This window comes from Durio zibethinus, chromosome 2 (assembly GCF_047325235.1).
Source record: "Durio zibethinus cultivar Kanyao isolate XHJ-2024 chromosome 2, ASM4732523v1, whole genome shotgun sequence".
Classification (NCBI taxonomy): domain Eukaryota; kingdom Viridiplantae; phylum Streptophyta; class Magnoliopsida; order Malvales; family Malvaceae; genus Durio; species Durio zibethinus.
In genome coordinates, this window is record NC_143163.1 from 38,898,501 (window position 1) to 38,913,994 (window position 15,494).

General features: G+C 29.8%; 1 protein-coding gene across 1 annotated transcript; it reads right to left on the reverse strand.

The window, feature by feature from the left end:
• Nucleotides 1-6,695: 6,695 nt before the first annotated feature.
• Nucleotides 6,696-8,543, reverse strand: LOC111317617 (sphinganine C4-monooxygenase 1-like). The gene is made up of 2 exons (XM_022920053.2): nt 8,150-8,543; nt 6,696-7,453 (listed from the first exon to the last, which is right to left on the reverse strand). The coding sequence occupies exons 1-2, from the start codon at nt 8,372-8,374 to the stop codon at nt 6,896-6,898; spliced, it is 783 nt and encodes a 260-aa protein (XP_022775788.1). The 5' UTR covers nt 8,375-8,543; the 3' UTR covers nt 6,696-6,895.
• Nucleotides 8,544-15,494: the final 6,951 nt, after the last annotated feature.

Here is a 15,494-nt window from a genome sequence, read left to right on the forward strand (position 1 = left end):
CAATCAAGAAAAAGATAAAAAAAATAGATAAATAATAAAAATATATATTAATAGATAAATAAAAAATATTAATAGATAAATGATAAAATAAAAATAAAAATATATAAATAAATAAATAATATTAATAAATAAACAAAAATAAAAAAAATGCAAATGGGTCCATTTGGACTAGATCTGAGCTAAGTCGAACGGGTTTAGGCCCAACCCTCTGTTGAGCCCAATGGGCTTAGGCCCGAGCAAAGTAAGGTGTCTACAGCTGCCCCTCTTTGCACATTTTTTATGAAACAAGAATTGTGCAAAGACGTAAACACACATTCAAGACTCAACTCGATAATTTTTTTTGCTCTTTTTTTGTTTTGTTTTTATTATTTATTTATTTATTTATTTTTGTTAAAATTTTTATTAAAGCTCCTCTAAGCAGAGGCTCAATGACTTTGAAAAGATAAACAAAGCTCTTTTAATCAGAGGCTCAACGACTTTCAAAAAATAAATAAAGCTCCTCTAAACAGAGGTTTAACGACTTTTGGAAAATAAATAAAGTTTCTTTAAACAGAGGCAACCACGACTTTGAAAAAGTAAACTGCCTATCTAAACAGAGGTATCACAACTTTGGAAAAGCAAACCGCTCCTTTAAATAGAGGTACCATAACTTTGGAAAGTAAATTGCTCCTCTAAATAGGGGCATCACAACTTTGAAAAGTAAATTGCTCCTCTAAACACAGACACCACAACTTTAAAAAAATAAATTGCTCTTTTAAATAGAGGTAATAGAACTTTGAAAAAATAAATTGCTCATTGACAATCATATCTAAAGGAGTTATAGATCGTAACTGAAGGAATTTTGTAATGGGAACTCAAATATTCACAATTTGAGTTCAACATTCAAAAGTTCAGATTTGCAAGAACCTTTTAACTTTGTAAGAATTTACTGAAATTTGATTCTCAAAATTTTAGTTTCATTCAAATTTGCAAGATCTCAAGATTTACATTTGCAACTTGCAAGACTCGTATCCAACATTTAAAGATCCTTATTTGAATTTTGGATATTCACATCCAAAAGTTCAAGGCTTTTCAAAGGTTCTTATTTGGCAAACTTGAGATTCACATCCAAAAATCTAAAGCTTTTCATTTGAATTTTGGAGATTCACATCCAAAAGTTTAAAACTTTTCATTTGTTTGAAGATTCACATTCGACGAACTTTAGAGTTTCACTCCTCAAAGATTCTCATTTTGAAACTCAAAGATTCTTATTTGAGTTCTCAAAAATTCTCGTCAAAATATTCATAATTTATTTTTCAAGTGACTTAAAAATTTGCATGAATGAATGTCATGACCAAAAATGCAAATGCCTTCTTAATGATGCAAATGCAACAACCTAGATTCTCAAATCAAACTTTGTCCACTGATTATTTTCATCATTCAATTATAACTCGTAAGTCATGTCGACCAATTCATCCTTATATTCATCACTTGGTCATAACACCTTTTTAAGTTTTTGCACTCTCTTCATATGTTGACCAACCCATCACCATTTTCATCATTTGATCACACCACGTGTTATCTTAAATCATCCTTCTTAGGTTTCTACGATCTCTTCATTTTTCTTTATCATCTTGGATTTCTTTTCAAAGGAATGCAAGACTCCTTTAAACACATATTCATTCATTCACTATCATTTCAATTTTTGACCAACATAATGCAATCAAATATTTTCTCGATTCATTTTAGGGACGTGAGAACAAAAGAGTAGATAGTGCATTAGGAGAAAAACAATCAATGAGAAGTGAGTCTTAGTACAAAAGCAAATGGGGAAAGAAACAAGTTGCCTGTATGTGGGGACAAATGAATATTCAAAAAATTTTAAACATTAATTTAAGATTCTTTTTCAAAAACTCATTCCATTGATTGTTAAAATCATTTTGAGTTCATCAAACTTTACCCCAGCTTTGGAGGATCTTTAGATGCCTTGATCTTCTATATATTTAAACTGTTCATCCAACTTTCAACTCAAAAATTTAGTCTACCCAAATTGCCCTTTTGGGTTTTCAATTTGAGTCTTTCTTTTTTCTGTTTTCATATTTTTTTATTTTTTCTTTTTTTTTATTTTTTTCATCCATTTTCCCTTTTTTTTCTTTTTTTTTTCATCTTTCATCATTTTTTTTCTTTTTTTCTCATCTTTCATCCATTGTTGATATCTCTCACACATTAATTTTTAGGGCAATAACATGAATCCATCATGAGCATGCTTTTGCCCAATATATGATTATTCAATTCAAGCGTTCACACTTAATCCAAATAGACTTTTCAAGGTTGTAATGTAGGCCATGGTATGGGATCATGAAAGAAATGGATAAAATAGGCTTAATATATATGTTTAAAGGGTTTAAAACTAAAAGATCATCATTTGATGTAGCTTGACATTTTGCCCCACTCTACATCATTTTATTACTTTTCCTTTTCATCTCATTCCCTACATAAAGGATTCTCATTACTTTGCCCTAACTGATTTGTTGCATTTTTCTTCCTCTCTTTTCTTCATTTTGTTTTGCTTTCTTTCTTTGAGACATTTTACGATCTTTTACCTTTTTTTTCTTTATAAAAAATGCCTCAAATGTGAAGGATGATCCTTGGTCAGGATTCTTTTAAAAAATAGGCTCAAAGGGGTAGCAATGAATGGTTTTTCAAATGGTAAAAGAAAGATGACCATTTTTCATCTCAATTGTGAATACTTTTTTCGAATATCATCTATTGAACAAAAACAAGCTTATGGATCTATATAAAAGATTGAACATCTTCAAGATATATCTATTTCATCTATGGTAATAGCTTACTTTTTTTTTTGCTCAAATCATCTCCTCATATTAACGTGAATGAGTTCTCAAAATTAAATCTCAGTATTGTTGTTATCATTGTCTGAATATTCATCATTTGGAATTCAAGGATGGGAACAAAAGTTATGAAAGGTGGCAAAACATGAAACAGTAGTTGAATGAAAAAAAAAATGTAATGAAATGCATTAAACTGCCTTTTATTGAAATGATAACAAATGAAATCCTACTACCTAAAAAAACTTAACATTACTAAAAAAAAAATCCTAAAATGACAAGAAACTTCTAATCAATCTTATCTTCATTCTCTAAAATTGTACCCCTATATGATCAGGTAAAGGTTCTTTATTGACATATTGTCCCTCGATTCATTGTAGCTCTTCAAGCTTTTTCTAATTAATGTGTTCTTGATTTTCACTCAAAGCACTGACATTGTGATTTGGCAGTGGATTGCCACTAATATTAGGTGTTGTTGCTTTTCTTTGATCAAAACTTACCATTCCATCCATGATTAACCATTGCACCTTATGCTTTAAAGTAGTTTAATTTTTAATAGAATGGCCAGTAATTCTATAATGGTAGTCACAGTGGGTTGTAGGATCATACCACTTAAGATAGGGTAGCTTGAGTGGCTTAACATGGCTGAGGGTAATCAAGTGGCTATTATAAAGCTTTCGGTATAACTTCATATAAGTCATAGAGATTGAACCAAATACGGGTTTTTCTCGAATAGTCTGTTGCTCTCGTGAACCACTTACGGGTTAGTAAGGTAAATTTGGGGTCTTGCAGAAGTTTGAATGTTAAGGCTATATGTCGGATCTTGAAGGCTAAAAATTGGCTGGTATATGGATAAATAAGGTGATTGTAGAGCTAGCTGGTATGGGTAGGATGATGCATTATTCACAGTAGGATAATATGGAGAGTAACCTTGGGATGGATAAGGTTGATAACTCCTAAATTGTTACCTTTCAAAACTCACAGCCTAAGTTTCAGTCTCTTTTTTTTGGGGCTCTTTTACTTGATGCCTTCCCTCTTTCTAGCTTGCCATGCTTGATGGCACTATTAATAATTTTTTCTGAAATCATCATGTCGACGAAATTCTTGGTTGCATTCTTTATGATCTTTTCATAATATGAAGATTTTAAAGTGCTGACGAACAACACTGTAGTTTCTTTTTCGGTTAGATGAGGTTGCACTTGAGAAGCTACATCCCTCCATCTCTGAGCATATTCTTTGAATGACTTGTTTGCCTTTTTTTTTTTTTCAGGTTTTGTAAAGACAAACGATCAAGATCTAAATCCATAATATGACGATATTGATTGATGAAGTCATGGGTCATATCGCTCCAGGAATGGATAAGGGTTCTATCCAGCTGGATATACCATCTAGCAGCAGAGCCTGTAAGGCTATCTTGAAAAACATGTATTAATAATTTTTTATTATGAGTATGGGCTATCATCTTTCGATAGTACATGGTGATATGAGTCTTTGGGCACTTTGTACCATCATATTTCTCAAATTCTAGTACTTTAAATTTTGGTGGAATAACCATATCTGGGACTAACCACAGCCCAGCAGCATCAACAGAGCCATAAAACCCAATTCTTTCTATAGCTTGTAGCCTTTGTTCTAGCATACTGATTTTAGAGTCTTCCTAAGCCTCGATTTTTGTCTTTTCTTTTTTTTTTTCTTTCATGTCATCCAGATCAGGAACTTGAATTGGTTCAACTGCCTTTTCAGTAAAGACAGGATTCACGTAGCTATGGTAATCCCTAGATTAGAGGCTGATGGCATTCCAGGATATGTAGGATATGTGAAGTGTTGTGGTGGAACCTCTTGTGTAGACTGTTCATTTCCATTTTCATCAAATAAAAACTTGAGAGTCAATTTTATATTTGAAATTTGGATTGTGAGTGCTTTGACAATATGAATGCACTAGTCACTTTTAATGATACATAGTTCCTCTTGTATCAACCATTAAATGCTTCCTTTGCAGTAAACCTTATTCATTCTCAACAAATTACTTGTTTTAGTCGTTGGATTTTTCAATCAATATCATCATCATCGTCGTCATCATCATATTCCATTGCTTTTTTTTCCAATTTTAAACTTCCAACAAGGTGTAGATGTTTGGATAGACTTCATCTTCCATTATTTAGGCAACTTTAAAAATTTTAAAGTCATTGTCTAATCCTAATGCGTTTGAATAAATTTTTTTTTTTAAATTTCAAATGATAGCATTTTAAAATGCATCAATTAAAAATTAAAAAAAATATAAAAAAATGCAATATGAGCATCAATAGACAATATTGTAATCATGCCCTAAGTAGAAATTTGAGTAACAGAAAACTTTTATAAGATATATTTTTAATGAGTTTAAATTACATTAAAATTATTAAAATATATATTATGTTTAGTTGACTTATAAGGTTGGGCTTTATTTTTGGATATATTTCATGGGCTTTAAACCCTTTTATACATTTGTATATATATGTATTTTACAATCCTAGAAATAATGTTATTTTTTCACTTTTCAAGTCATCATGGTATCAAAGCTTTTGGTGACTACTATTTCTCTTTGTTTCAAGTAGTTTTAATTTGTTATTGTTGTGACTTTTCTTTTTTTTTTTCCCCTTACTAAGTGGCTATTGCATTTGTATTTTTTTTTATTTTGTTATTTTGTGAAATTGGATGGAATTGGTTTTTGTGCCTTGACTACAGTTTGGGTTTTGTGAAATTGGAATTGCCTTTGTCTTTTCCTACTTTTATTCATTGGCTATCGGTTGACTAAATACTTTATTGGTTCTAGATTGCCCACCTGTGTAATTGACATGTATGTTTCACTTGTTACAAATTGGTCAATTTATTGGCTTGTTACAAGTTGATCAGTGTATTGGCTTTGAATTATTTTTCTCTCATGGCTCTCTCGAAATCATCATAGCCTATTACAATAAAATTAGATGGAACAAACTACACTAATTGGTCTTATTTGATGTTAAATTTTTTAAAAAGAAAAAGACTTTGAAAATATGTTGCAAGTGATAAAAAATATCCAAGAGCTCTTAACAGATTGAAAAAATTTATGTATGAATATGAACAATATGAGATTAATAATAGCAAAATTATTACTTGGATTGCTAGTACTGTTGCCCCTTCAATTAGTATGCAACTTGGGAAATTTGACACTATTAAAGAGGTTTGGGATTTTCTAGAAAAACGTTATGTTCAAACTGATTTTGCTCGGAGATATAAACTTAAGATGGATTTTGCTACTTTGAAACAGAGAAAAAGACAATTAATTTCTGATTTTCATTATAAAATGCTGATTATTTGAGATCAATTAGCTCTTATGGAACCTAAATGGACTTTTGATGCAGAATTATATTACCGATACAAAAAAGAAAGTCATCTTACACAATTCATAATGGCACTTTAAGATGATTTTAAGTTCATTCGTGCTTCTATTCTACATCATATCCCTTCTCCTTCTGTTGATTTTATGAACGGACGAAGCATATTAAAATAGATTGTCATTTTATCAAATAGGAGATACACAAAGGCACCATCATGCTACTACATATTTTTTCTTCTAATCACAAGTGGCAAATCTTTTTACAAAGTTTCTTTCAAGTTCACGATTTTGTTATTTAGTTTCCAAACTCCAGATGTTTCATTTTGAACTATCTTCAATTTGAGGGGCTGTTAAAATGTATATTATGTTTAGTTGACTTATAAGGTTGGGCTTTATTTTTTGATATATTTCGTGGGCTTTAAACCCAATTATATATTTGTGTATATATATATATATGTATTTTACAATCCTAGAAATAATTAATGTTGTTTTTTCACTCTTCAAGTCGTAAAAAATGATCATAAAAACTGAGTTTTTAGGCAAGTACTAAAACAATACAACATCATAATTTTTTTAAAAGAGCATAACTAATAACATAGACCTATGAGTTTTTGCAATGAAGCATTGGCATATTTCTAGTTTATATTACAATCAAACCCAAAAGAAAAGCAAATAAGTGCATATAGAGTGCGTTCATTGCAAAACTCATTAATGATCAATCATCCTTCAACTCTTTTGTAGCTAGTACTTCGAAGCCCCCTTCTGCTCTTTTCTCAATTGAATAAGGCATATAGGTTCCCATAATTCTATCCCACATCACGAAGAATGGGGTTGAGAAGTTGTATTTGCCACCACAAAGCTGATGGTGCGTATCATGAAATGCAGAGTTGTTCCAAAAGAAGATATGAAAGGGGTTTCCAGGGAGCAACATCCCGCTATGGTCATCCACTGCTTTGATAGTGGCTAAGCAGACAAAAAAGGTGGAAGTTCGAGGAGACATGCCAGCGAGGAAAGCAGCTAAGGCTGTACCAATGGCGTCGAGAAGGCGGTCAACATTATCATTGTAGAAAGCTCCATATGCATAGGGCACAACAATCCGATGATGGTAAGAATGGAAGTGCCGATAAAAATATTTGTTGTAGTGCATGTATCTATGTATAAAATATTGTAAAGTATCCATAACCAGCATAGCTACAACAAATTGCATAGCAATAACAATATAGGAAGATGCTTGTCCTTTGGAAGCCCCAACATCATGATTTCCTCCTGTCACCTGCAAGAAATAAGGTTTTAAATCGCAAAACAAAATCATAATTTTGCTGGAAAGAGAGTATTTCATTTACAATTCTCTTTGTTGTAATTTTGTAATTAGTCAATCTAAATAAAGAATTACATATAATTTTTTATGATCCGTACACAATGTTAAATTATAATTAATTAATTGTATTACAATAATTATAAGTGATAATGTTCCCTGCTGATGATAAGCATAATCTTTGTAAAAATGTTGTATATGTGTCCTATGGTTTTTCAATCAAATTATAATACAAATGAAATTACCATCACAATAAAAACTCTTTATATCTATAGATGATACAACATTGTCATTAAACTCAACTGAAAAACCTAATGAAAAAAGCAAATATGTAAACAAACGAGCATGCTGCTAAATAAAATTTGACATAAAATTATACCATTTATGCATGGAAAGATTTAAATTCCATATATCATAAAAAGCTTGAAGACTTTTTCTTTACTATTGAGATAAATTTCATGATCAATTGCTATAAATATTTGATCAAGAAATCCTCAAAGAAAGAAAATTCAAGAAAAAAAAAGAGTTGATTTATACAACGATATTAATATTTTTCTATTTTTTTTGGTTAAAAAAAAAACTAAAACATGAGAAATCAAATTATTCAAAAAATTAAGTTAAAAATTACATTAAAAAAGAATTCACTGCTCATACCTTAAACATGAGGAATAACGCTATAGACTGAAAGGTTTGCTGGAGAAGAACAGCTTTGATGACTGTCTTTTTGGGTACAAAATTCTTCTCCTCCTGTTCTTTCCTGGAATGCAACCTGTAATTCTCAAACCGCCACTCGAAGATCACATACATCCCTGAGTATATCCAGTAAACAACAACTGGCATGAAAATGGCCAGCAATTCATCTGATGTAGTCAAAGCCATGACAATTTTGAACCTAATTGCACTTCCTTCAAACTTGGGAAGAGAGGGAGACCTTTAAAGGCTTAAAATTAAGATGATCAACAATGAAAATGTGGTATATATATATTGTAAACATTTATTCTATATATGTAATACTCCACTCATAGTTGATAGTGGTTGAAGTTTTTAAAATGTAAAATGGGAAGTGAAGCAATAATAGTAATAATAATTTTTAGATTCACTCATTAACGAGCTATCATTATGTTGTTGATTGACAGTTTATAGTACTTATATATTGTTAGTGTAGTAACTATTATCTCATTATAAAAAACCAAATTAGATATTACCAAGAAAAAAAGCTTGTGGTGCAATGTACAAATTGCCCTCACCAATCCAAATTTCAAATATAATTGGTTGAATTCATTATTGGATTTTGAATCTCTTTAAAGAGTACTTGGTCTTATCCCTTCCTCTCAAATTTGATGATGTTATGTATATAAAATATTATCATTACTCTTTTTCCTTTTGATCGAATAATAGTGGTAGTTGAAAAATTGCAAAACTACACCCACCCCACTGTCATTGCTTCTTGTTACTCTCTCAATCAAGCCTCACTCCCTCAGTCAAGCCTTATTATATGCAAATTGATTGGCCATTCGGATTTGCAAATAATTGGGGGCTGGAACTTCAACTATAAAGGCCCAGTAGCAAAATTTAGGGTTTGGGTGGCAGGGGCAGGGGCACCTTGCCCCCGTGGTTTTTGAAAGTTTTCATGTAGTCATTAGTTTTCTCAAGTAAAAAAAAATGAAAACTCTGATTTTGGCCCCTAAAATTTTATTGATTAGGCCCTTCCTTTGCCAAAATTTAGGATTTATATGATAAAATTTATAATTATTTGCTATAATTTTAGTTTGATCTTAATTATTAACTTGATTTCCTTTGATTTTTTTAATGTACAAGTGTTATTCTACATCATTTTCAACTCCTTAATTTTCATGAACATGTGTTTTCAATCAACCACATCAAGTCCAATTAAACTAAATGCATTATAAAGAAAATTTAGTGGCTATTGTCATAACGATTTTATGTCCAGGAGAACTCGAACGCTAGACTTAGTGAAAATTTTCGGAATCGTTACCAATTTTTTTATAGGGTGTGATTGACCACAAAAAATATCATCTTTTAGTAAAAATCTTAAAATTAATTAAAACTTACTAAAAGAAGTTTATGTTTGTGAAATCAGGACTAGGTCTGGGAGTACGGTTACGAGTGAAGAAGGTATTAGTACTTTCATGTCGGCCATTCGAATAACGGTATCATTTAAACATACGTAATCTTATAATTTTTATAACGTGATCTTTTTTTTATTTAAGTTTAATTTTTTAAAATTTATTTTAAAACTTTTTTTCTGTTACAAAATTAGCATTATTATTATTATTATTATTATTATTATTATTATTATTATTATTATTATTATTTTGTATTCTATAAATTCTCCGACGCTTTGGTGAAATTTATAGAAAATCATTATTTAGAAAATATTTCAAAAAAAATTGATCATTCACAAAATTCTTGAAATTTCGTCATAAGATTTTAATTATTTGTTTTAAAAAAGGATTTTAGGAACATCCCGAGTCTTTGGTGAGTTCCCAAAATTTATTAAACAAATTTTAAGATTATCTCGACTCTTTGGTAAAATCCTAAAAAATTTTGAACAAGTTTTAAGATTACCTCAATTTTGGCAAGATCCTAAATAAAATCATTTTTTTATAAGTTAAAAGAATTAATTAATTAATCTTTATTGTGATTATTTTTAAAAATTTTATTATTTATTCTTTAATTATATTTTTTTATAAAAAAAATTTAGATTATCTCGACTCACTGGTGAAATCTAAATATTGATATCTTGTTTAAAGAAAATCGAACTCTTTCAATTTTTTATATATTTTTTTAAAAATTCAAGATATCAATTATTATTAATTTCATTTTTTATTATTATTTTACATTGTTTAAATTAATCTTTATTTTAGTGAAAATAATTTTGGATTATCCCAACTCTATGGTGAAATCAAAAAAATTGTTTTTACTTACAATAATTAACGAAAACTAAACTTTTTTAGCTTTATCTAAAAATTACATTTAAAAAATTCATTTAAACAATTTATTTTTTTATTTATCAATTTTTATTTATTTTTTAGTAAGAATTATTTTTTTAAATTATCCCAACACTTTGGTGAAATTTAAATAATATTTTTACTTGTAATAAATTTTATTTCCTTTAAGTAGTTATTATTATTATATTTTTTATTTATATATTTTTTAGGTCTTTATTTTATTTCAGTTTCATTTTTTATTCTATTTATTTATTTATTTTTAAAAAATTATTACCAATAATAATAATAATAATAATAATAATAATAATAATAGTAATAATAATAACAACATAAAAAATAACATAAAAGTCAACATAAAAAATCAAAATAAAAATCAAAACAAAAAGTAAAAAGAAAAAGAAAAGAAAAAACCTACGAAACAGGTCGGTTTGATGCACGGGTCGGCACGTGGATCTTGCATGGGTCGGGTTCTGTTTAGACGCCCAAAACGACATTGTTTTAGGGCACCTATAAAAGGCCTATTTCAACTTTTTTTATTTTTATTTTTTTCTTTCTCCGCTTTCTCTAAAATCCTAGCACCCTTCATCGACCATCGTAAAACTCAGTTTTCTGCCAGTCGTCATTGTGCACTGGCGGTCAAAAAATTCAACGGTCACCAAAAAATTCAAACGGTCATCGAAAAATTTAAACTTTTTTAGATTTTAGCGACCCAAAAAAATTCAAAAAAATTTTAAAAAATTCCCCAGTTATCCTTTTCGCTTTCTAAACGCCTTTCCAAGCCTAGATTTTTCAAAAAAAATCTATATGTGTTTGCTGTTGGTTTTTTCTTTTTTTGATTATGTGTGTTCCCTCATATTGTTCTTTTTTATGTCCTCGTTCCTTGTAGAGATTAGCTTTATTTATAGAGCTTTTGAGATTCAAGATTCCAAATCTTCTGAGATATTTTTGTGGAAAATTTGGGTGTCTATTCGGTGTCTTTTGGTCATTGGATTTCATGCTGCCATGTTAGGTAGTGTCAAAAAGAAAAATAAACCTTATCGCAGCTTGATTTCAGCTGTCAGAGTTGAAATCAAAGATTTTTTTTTTATTTTTTTTATTTTTTTTAAAAGATTAATAATAACAACAACAACAACAACAACAACAACAACAACAACAACAACAATAATAATAATAATAATAATAATAATAATAATAATATATAAAAAGAAACAAAATTGGTGCCTACAGCTGCCCCTTTTTGCTTATTTATGAGAATAAAAAATAAAGTAAAGACAAAAAAGACACCAATTTTGTTTGAGAAAATACATACAAAAGATGAAACATTGAACATAAAGTTTTTTTTTTTTGAAAGAAAATTTGAAAGGCTCCTCTAAACAGAAGCTATAAAACTTTAAATTCAAAAGGCTCCTTTCACCAGAGGCAGTGAACTTTAAATTCAAAACCTCCTTTAACCAAAGGCAACGAACTTTAAATTTAAAAGGCTCCTCTCACCAGAGGCAACAAATTTTAAATCTAAAAAGCTATTTTAACCAAAGGTAACATACTTTAAATTCCAAAAGCTCCTTTAACCAAAGGCAACAAATTTTAAATTAAAAAGGCTCATCTGATCAGAGGTAACGAACTTTAAATGGCTCATTTAACCAAAGGTAACAAATTTTAAATTAAAAATATGAGAGAACTTATAGATTATGCCATTTGGTCTTATAAATCATGCCTAATTTTGATAGAATCCTCTGACCAGAGGCTCTTAAAATTAAAAAACTCTTCTAATAAGAGGCAACGAACTTTAAATTAAAAAATCTGAGAGACAATGGTATTTGAAAGATTCTTTAAATAGAGGGTTCACATTTTTTCTACTTTTGACTTTTTTTTTATTGGTCTTGGATTGTCTTAGACCCTTACATCTGTCGTGTCATATGCGTGCGTGAATAACATTTTCATATTTTTACAATGCCATGCAATGAATGATGATCATGATGCAAATGCACTTATTATGCAAATGAAGAGACCGTATTTTTTTCTTCTTTTTTTTGTCATTTTCTTTTAATCCTCAAAATTTCTCAAGGTTTGTTTCCTTTTTTCTTCTCTTGAATCCCATGCATTCCAATAGTTGATTAAGTTCTGATGAAAAAGATTTCTCTTCATATCCCATATTTCATGTCAACCACTTTATGACTTATAGGTTACTTTTCCCATTAACCTTTGTTCCTCACTGTTTTGCTTATCATTTTAAATCTTCTTCAAAATAATATGTGTCTTTTATGATCATTGTTATTCCTTCATCATCTTTTGAATTTCAAACAATTATAACACATTGCACATTTCTCTTTTTAATGAGAGGGACAAAAAGAAAGATAAACAAAGTGATATTTTATTTCGGTAAAAGGGAGAAGTGTTTCATGCATTATCAAAAAGGATATAACAAGGATAATAAGTAATCATATAACAAATATTCAGATCATCATGAACTAATTCATCATGGATTCTTTTCTGAAAACTCTTGATTAGTGCCTTTGACTTTTTGAAAATGTAGCAAACCAAACTAGTCCAAAACCATTGATATCTTCTGGCACATATTGAGAATTGAGCCACTCCATTCATTATCTTTTTTTTTTTTTTATCTAAGCTACCCTTTCAGGTTTTCAACTCAGATATCTTTTTAATTCATTTTGTTTTCTTTTGTTTTTTTTAAGCATAATATTTTTTTACTGTATCGACATTGACTGGATTTGGCAGATCATCTCTATCCATTCTTGTCAAGATTAGTGGTTCACTAGAAAAAGCTTTTTTCACCATATATGAGCTTTCTCAATTAGGAGTCCACTTTTCTCAAGGGTCCTGTTGGTTAGGAAGAATCTTCTTCAATACTAATTCTCCCTCTCAAAATTATCATGGGTGAACTTTCTTGTCATGAGCTCTCATCATTTTTCTTTGATATAGTTGGCCATGATAAAATGCAGCTAATCTCTTTTCTTCAATGAGATTCAATTGTTCATATCGAACGCGAACCCACTCAGCTTCTTTTAACTCAACTTCCATGAGAATGTGTAAGAAAGAAATTTCAATTTTAATGGGCAACATTGCCTTCATCCTATATACCAATGAAAATAGTGTAGCTTCTGTAGATGTACGAATCGAAGTTCGATAAGCATGTAATGCAAATGGTAGCTTTTCATGCCAATCTTTATATACATCTATCATTTTTTTAATAATTTTCTTTATGTTTTTATTGGCCGCTTCAACTGCCTCATTTATCTTTGGACGATAATGTGCTGATTTATGGTGTTTGATTTTAAATTGAGCACAGACCTTAGTCATCATTTTATTATTCAAATTAAGAGCATTATCCGAATGATCATTTCTGGAAGGCCATATTGACATATGATCTTTTTCTTGATGAATTTGCAAACCACTATTCTTGTCACATTGGCATATGAAGCTACCTTTACCCATTTTGTGAAGTAATCAATTACCACTAAAATAAATTGATGTCCATTTGAGGTGTAATGGACCCTATCACATCTATTCCTCACATAAAAAAAGGCCAAGGTGTTGACATAACATGTAAGGATGTTAGAGGAACTTGAATCTTGTCTGCATAAATTTGACATTTGTGGTATTTTGTAGCATAGTCAATGCAATCTTTTTTTATTGTCAACCAATAGTATACTGCTTTCATTATTTGTTTAGTCATCATGTGACCATTTGTATGAGTTTCACAAACACCTCCATGAATTTCTTCTGGTAACTTTTTGGCTTCAGTAACATCCACACATCTTAATAGTGTTTGGTCTCGACTTTTCTTATATAAAATTTCTTCATCTAAAAAGAAACTCATTGCCAACCTTTTTAAAGTTCTCTTATCATTCTCTGATATGTGCTATGGGTACTATTGATATTTAACATATTATAATATGTCAAAATACCATGGTTTTCCATCAACTCCTTCCTCAATATTTGAATAGTGAGCTGGTTTCTCTCGCAAGCTCAATTTGATGGGTTGGATTTCAGCATTTTCATTTAATTTGAACATTGCTGCCAATGTAGCCAAAGCATCAGCCATCTGATTTTTTTTTCGAGGTAAATGATGAAATCAAATATTCTTAAATTTTTTGATCAATTCTGATATATACTCTTGGTATAAAATCAATTTTGAGTCTCTGGTTTCCCATTATCCTCGTAATTGGTATATGACTAAGGCAGAGTCTCCATAAACTTTTAAAGTATGAGTTTTCTTTTCAAGAGCAGCTTGATGACCCAGAACACATGCTTCATATTCTGTCACATTATTGGTGCAATCAAAAGTTAGTTTTGCAGTGATTGGGTAGTAATCCCCTTTTAGAGATATCAAAATTACTCTAATACTATGCCCCAAAGCATTTGATGCACCATCAAAATACATCTTCCATATATCTTCATTATATTTTTTTTATCTATGTGTAGTACAGACATTAAGTCTTCATCTAGAAAATCAAATGTCACAGGCACATGATCTTCATTACATCGTTCTGTAAAAAATTCAACAATAGCACTTTCTTTGATTGCCTTTTAGGACATATATACAATGTCATATTCATAAAGTAACACTTGCCATCTTGCTATTCTTTCTGATAATGAAGGTTTTTCAAAGATGTACTTTATTGGGTCTAATTTCGTAATGAGCCAAGTAGTATGATACAATATGTATTGTCTGAGCCGACAAGCTGTCTAAGCTAATGCATAACACATCTTTTTCAATGATGAATACTTTGACTCGTAATCAATAAACTTTTTGCTTAGGTAATAAATGGCTTGTTCTTTCCTTCTTGTTTCATCATGTTGCCCCAAAACACATCTCATTGATTTTTCATGCACCATTAAATACATGATAAGAGGTCTTCCAGGGACATGTGGCATTAATACTAGCAGGTTTGATAAGTATTTTTTAACTTTTTCAAATGTCATTTGACAATCTTTATCCCATTCTCCTGACTTATGTTTTCAAAAAATCTTAAATATGAGATCATATTTTGGCTGTAAGTTGAGAA

Bases quoted from the DNA above. Each gene is read 5' to 3' on its own strand.
- LOC111317617 (XM_022920053.2), bottom strand. From the start codon at position 8,374: ATGGCTTTGACTACATCAGATGAATTGCTGGCCATTTTCATGCCAGTT. The intron at 7,454-8,149 runs GTATGAGCAGTG...TATTTCTTGCAG, and splicing joins CGTTATTCCTCATGTTTAAG to GTGACAGGAGGAAATCATGA.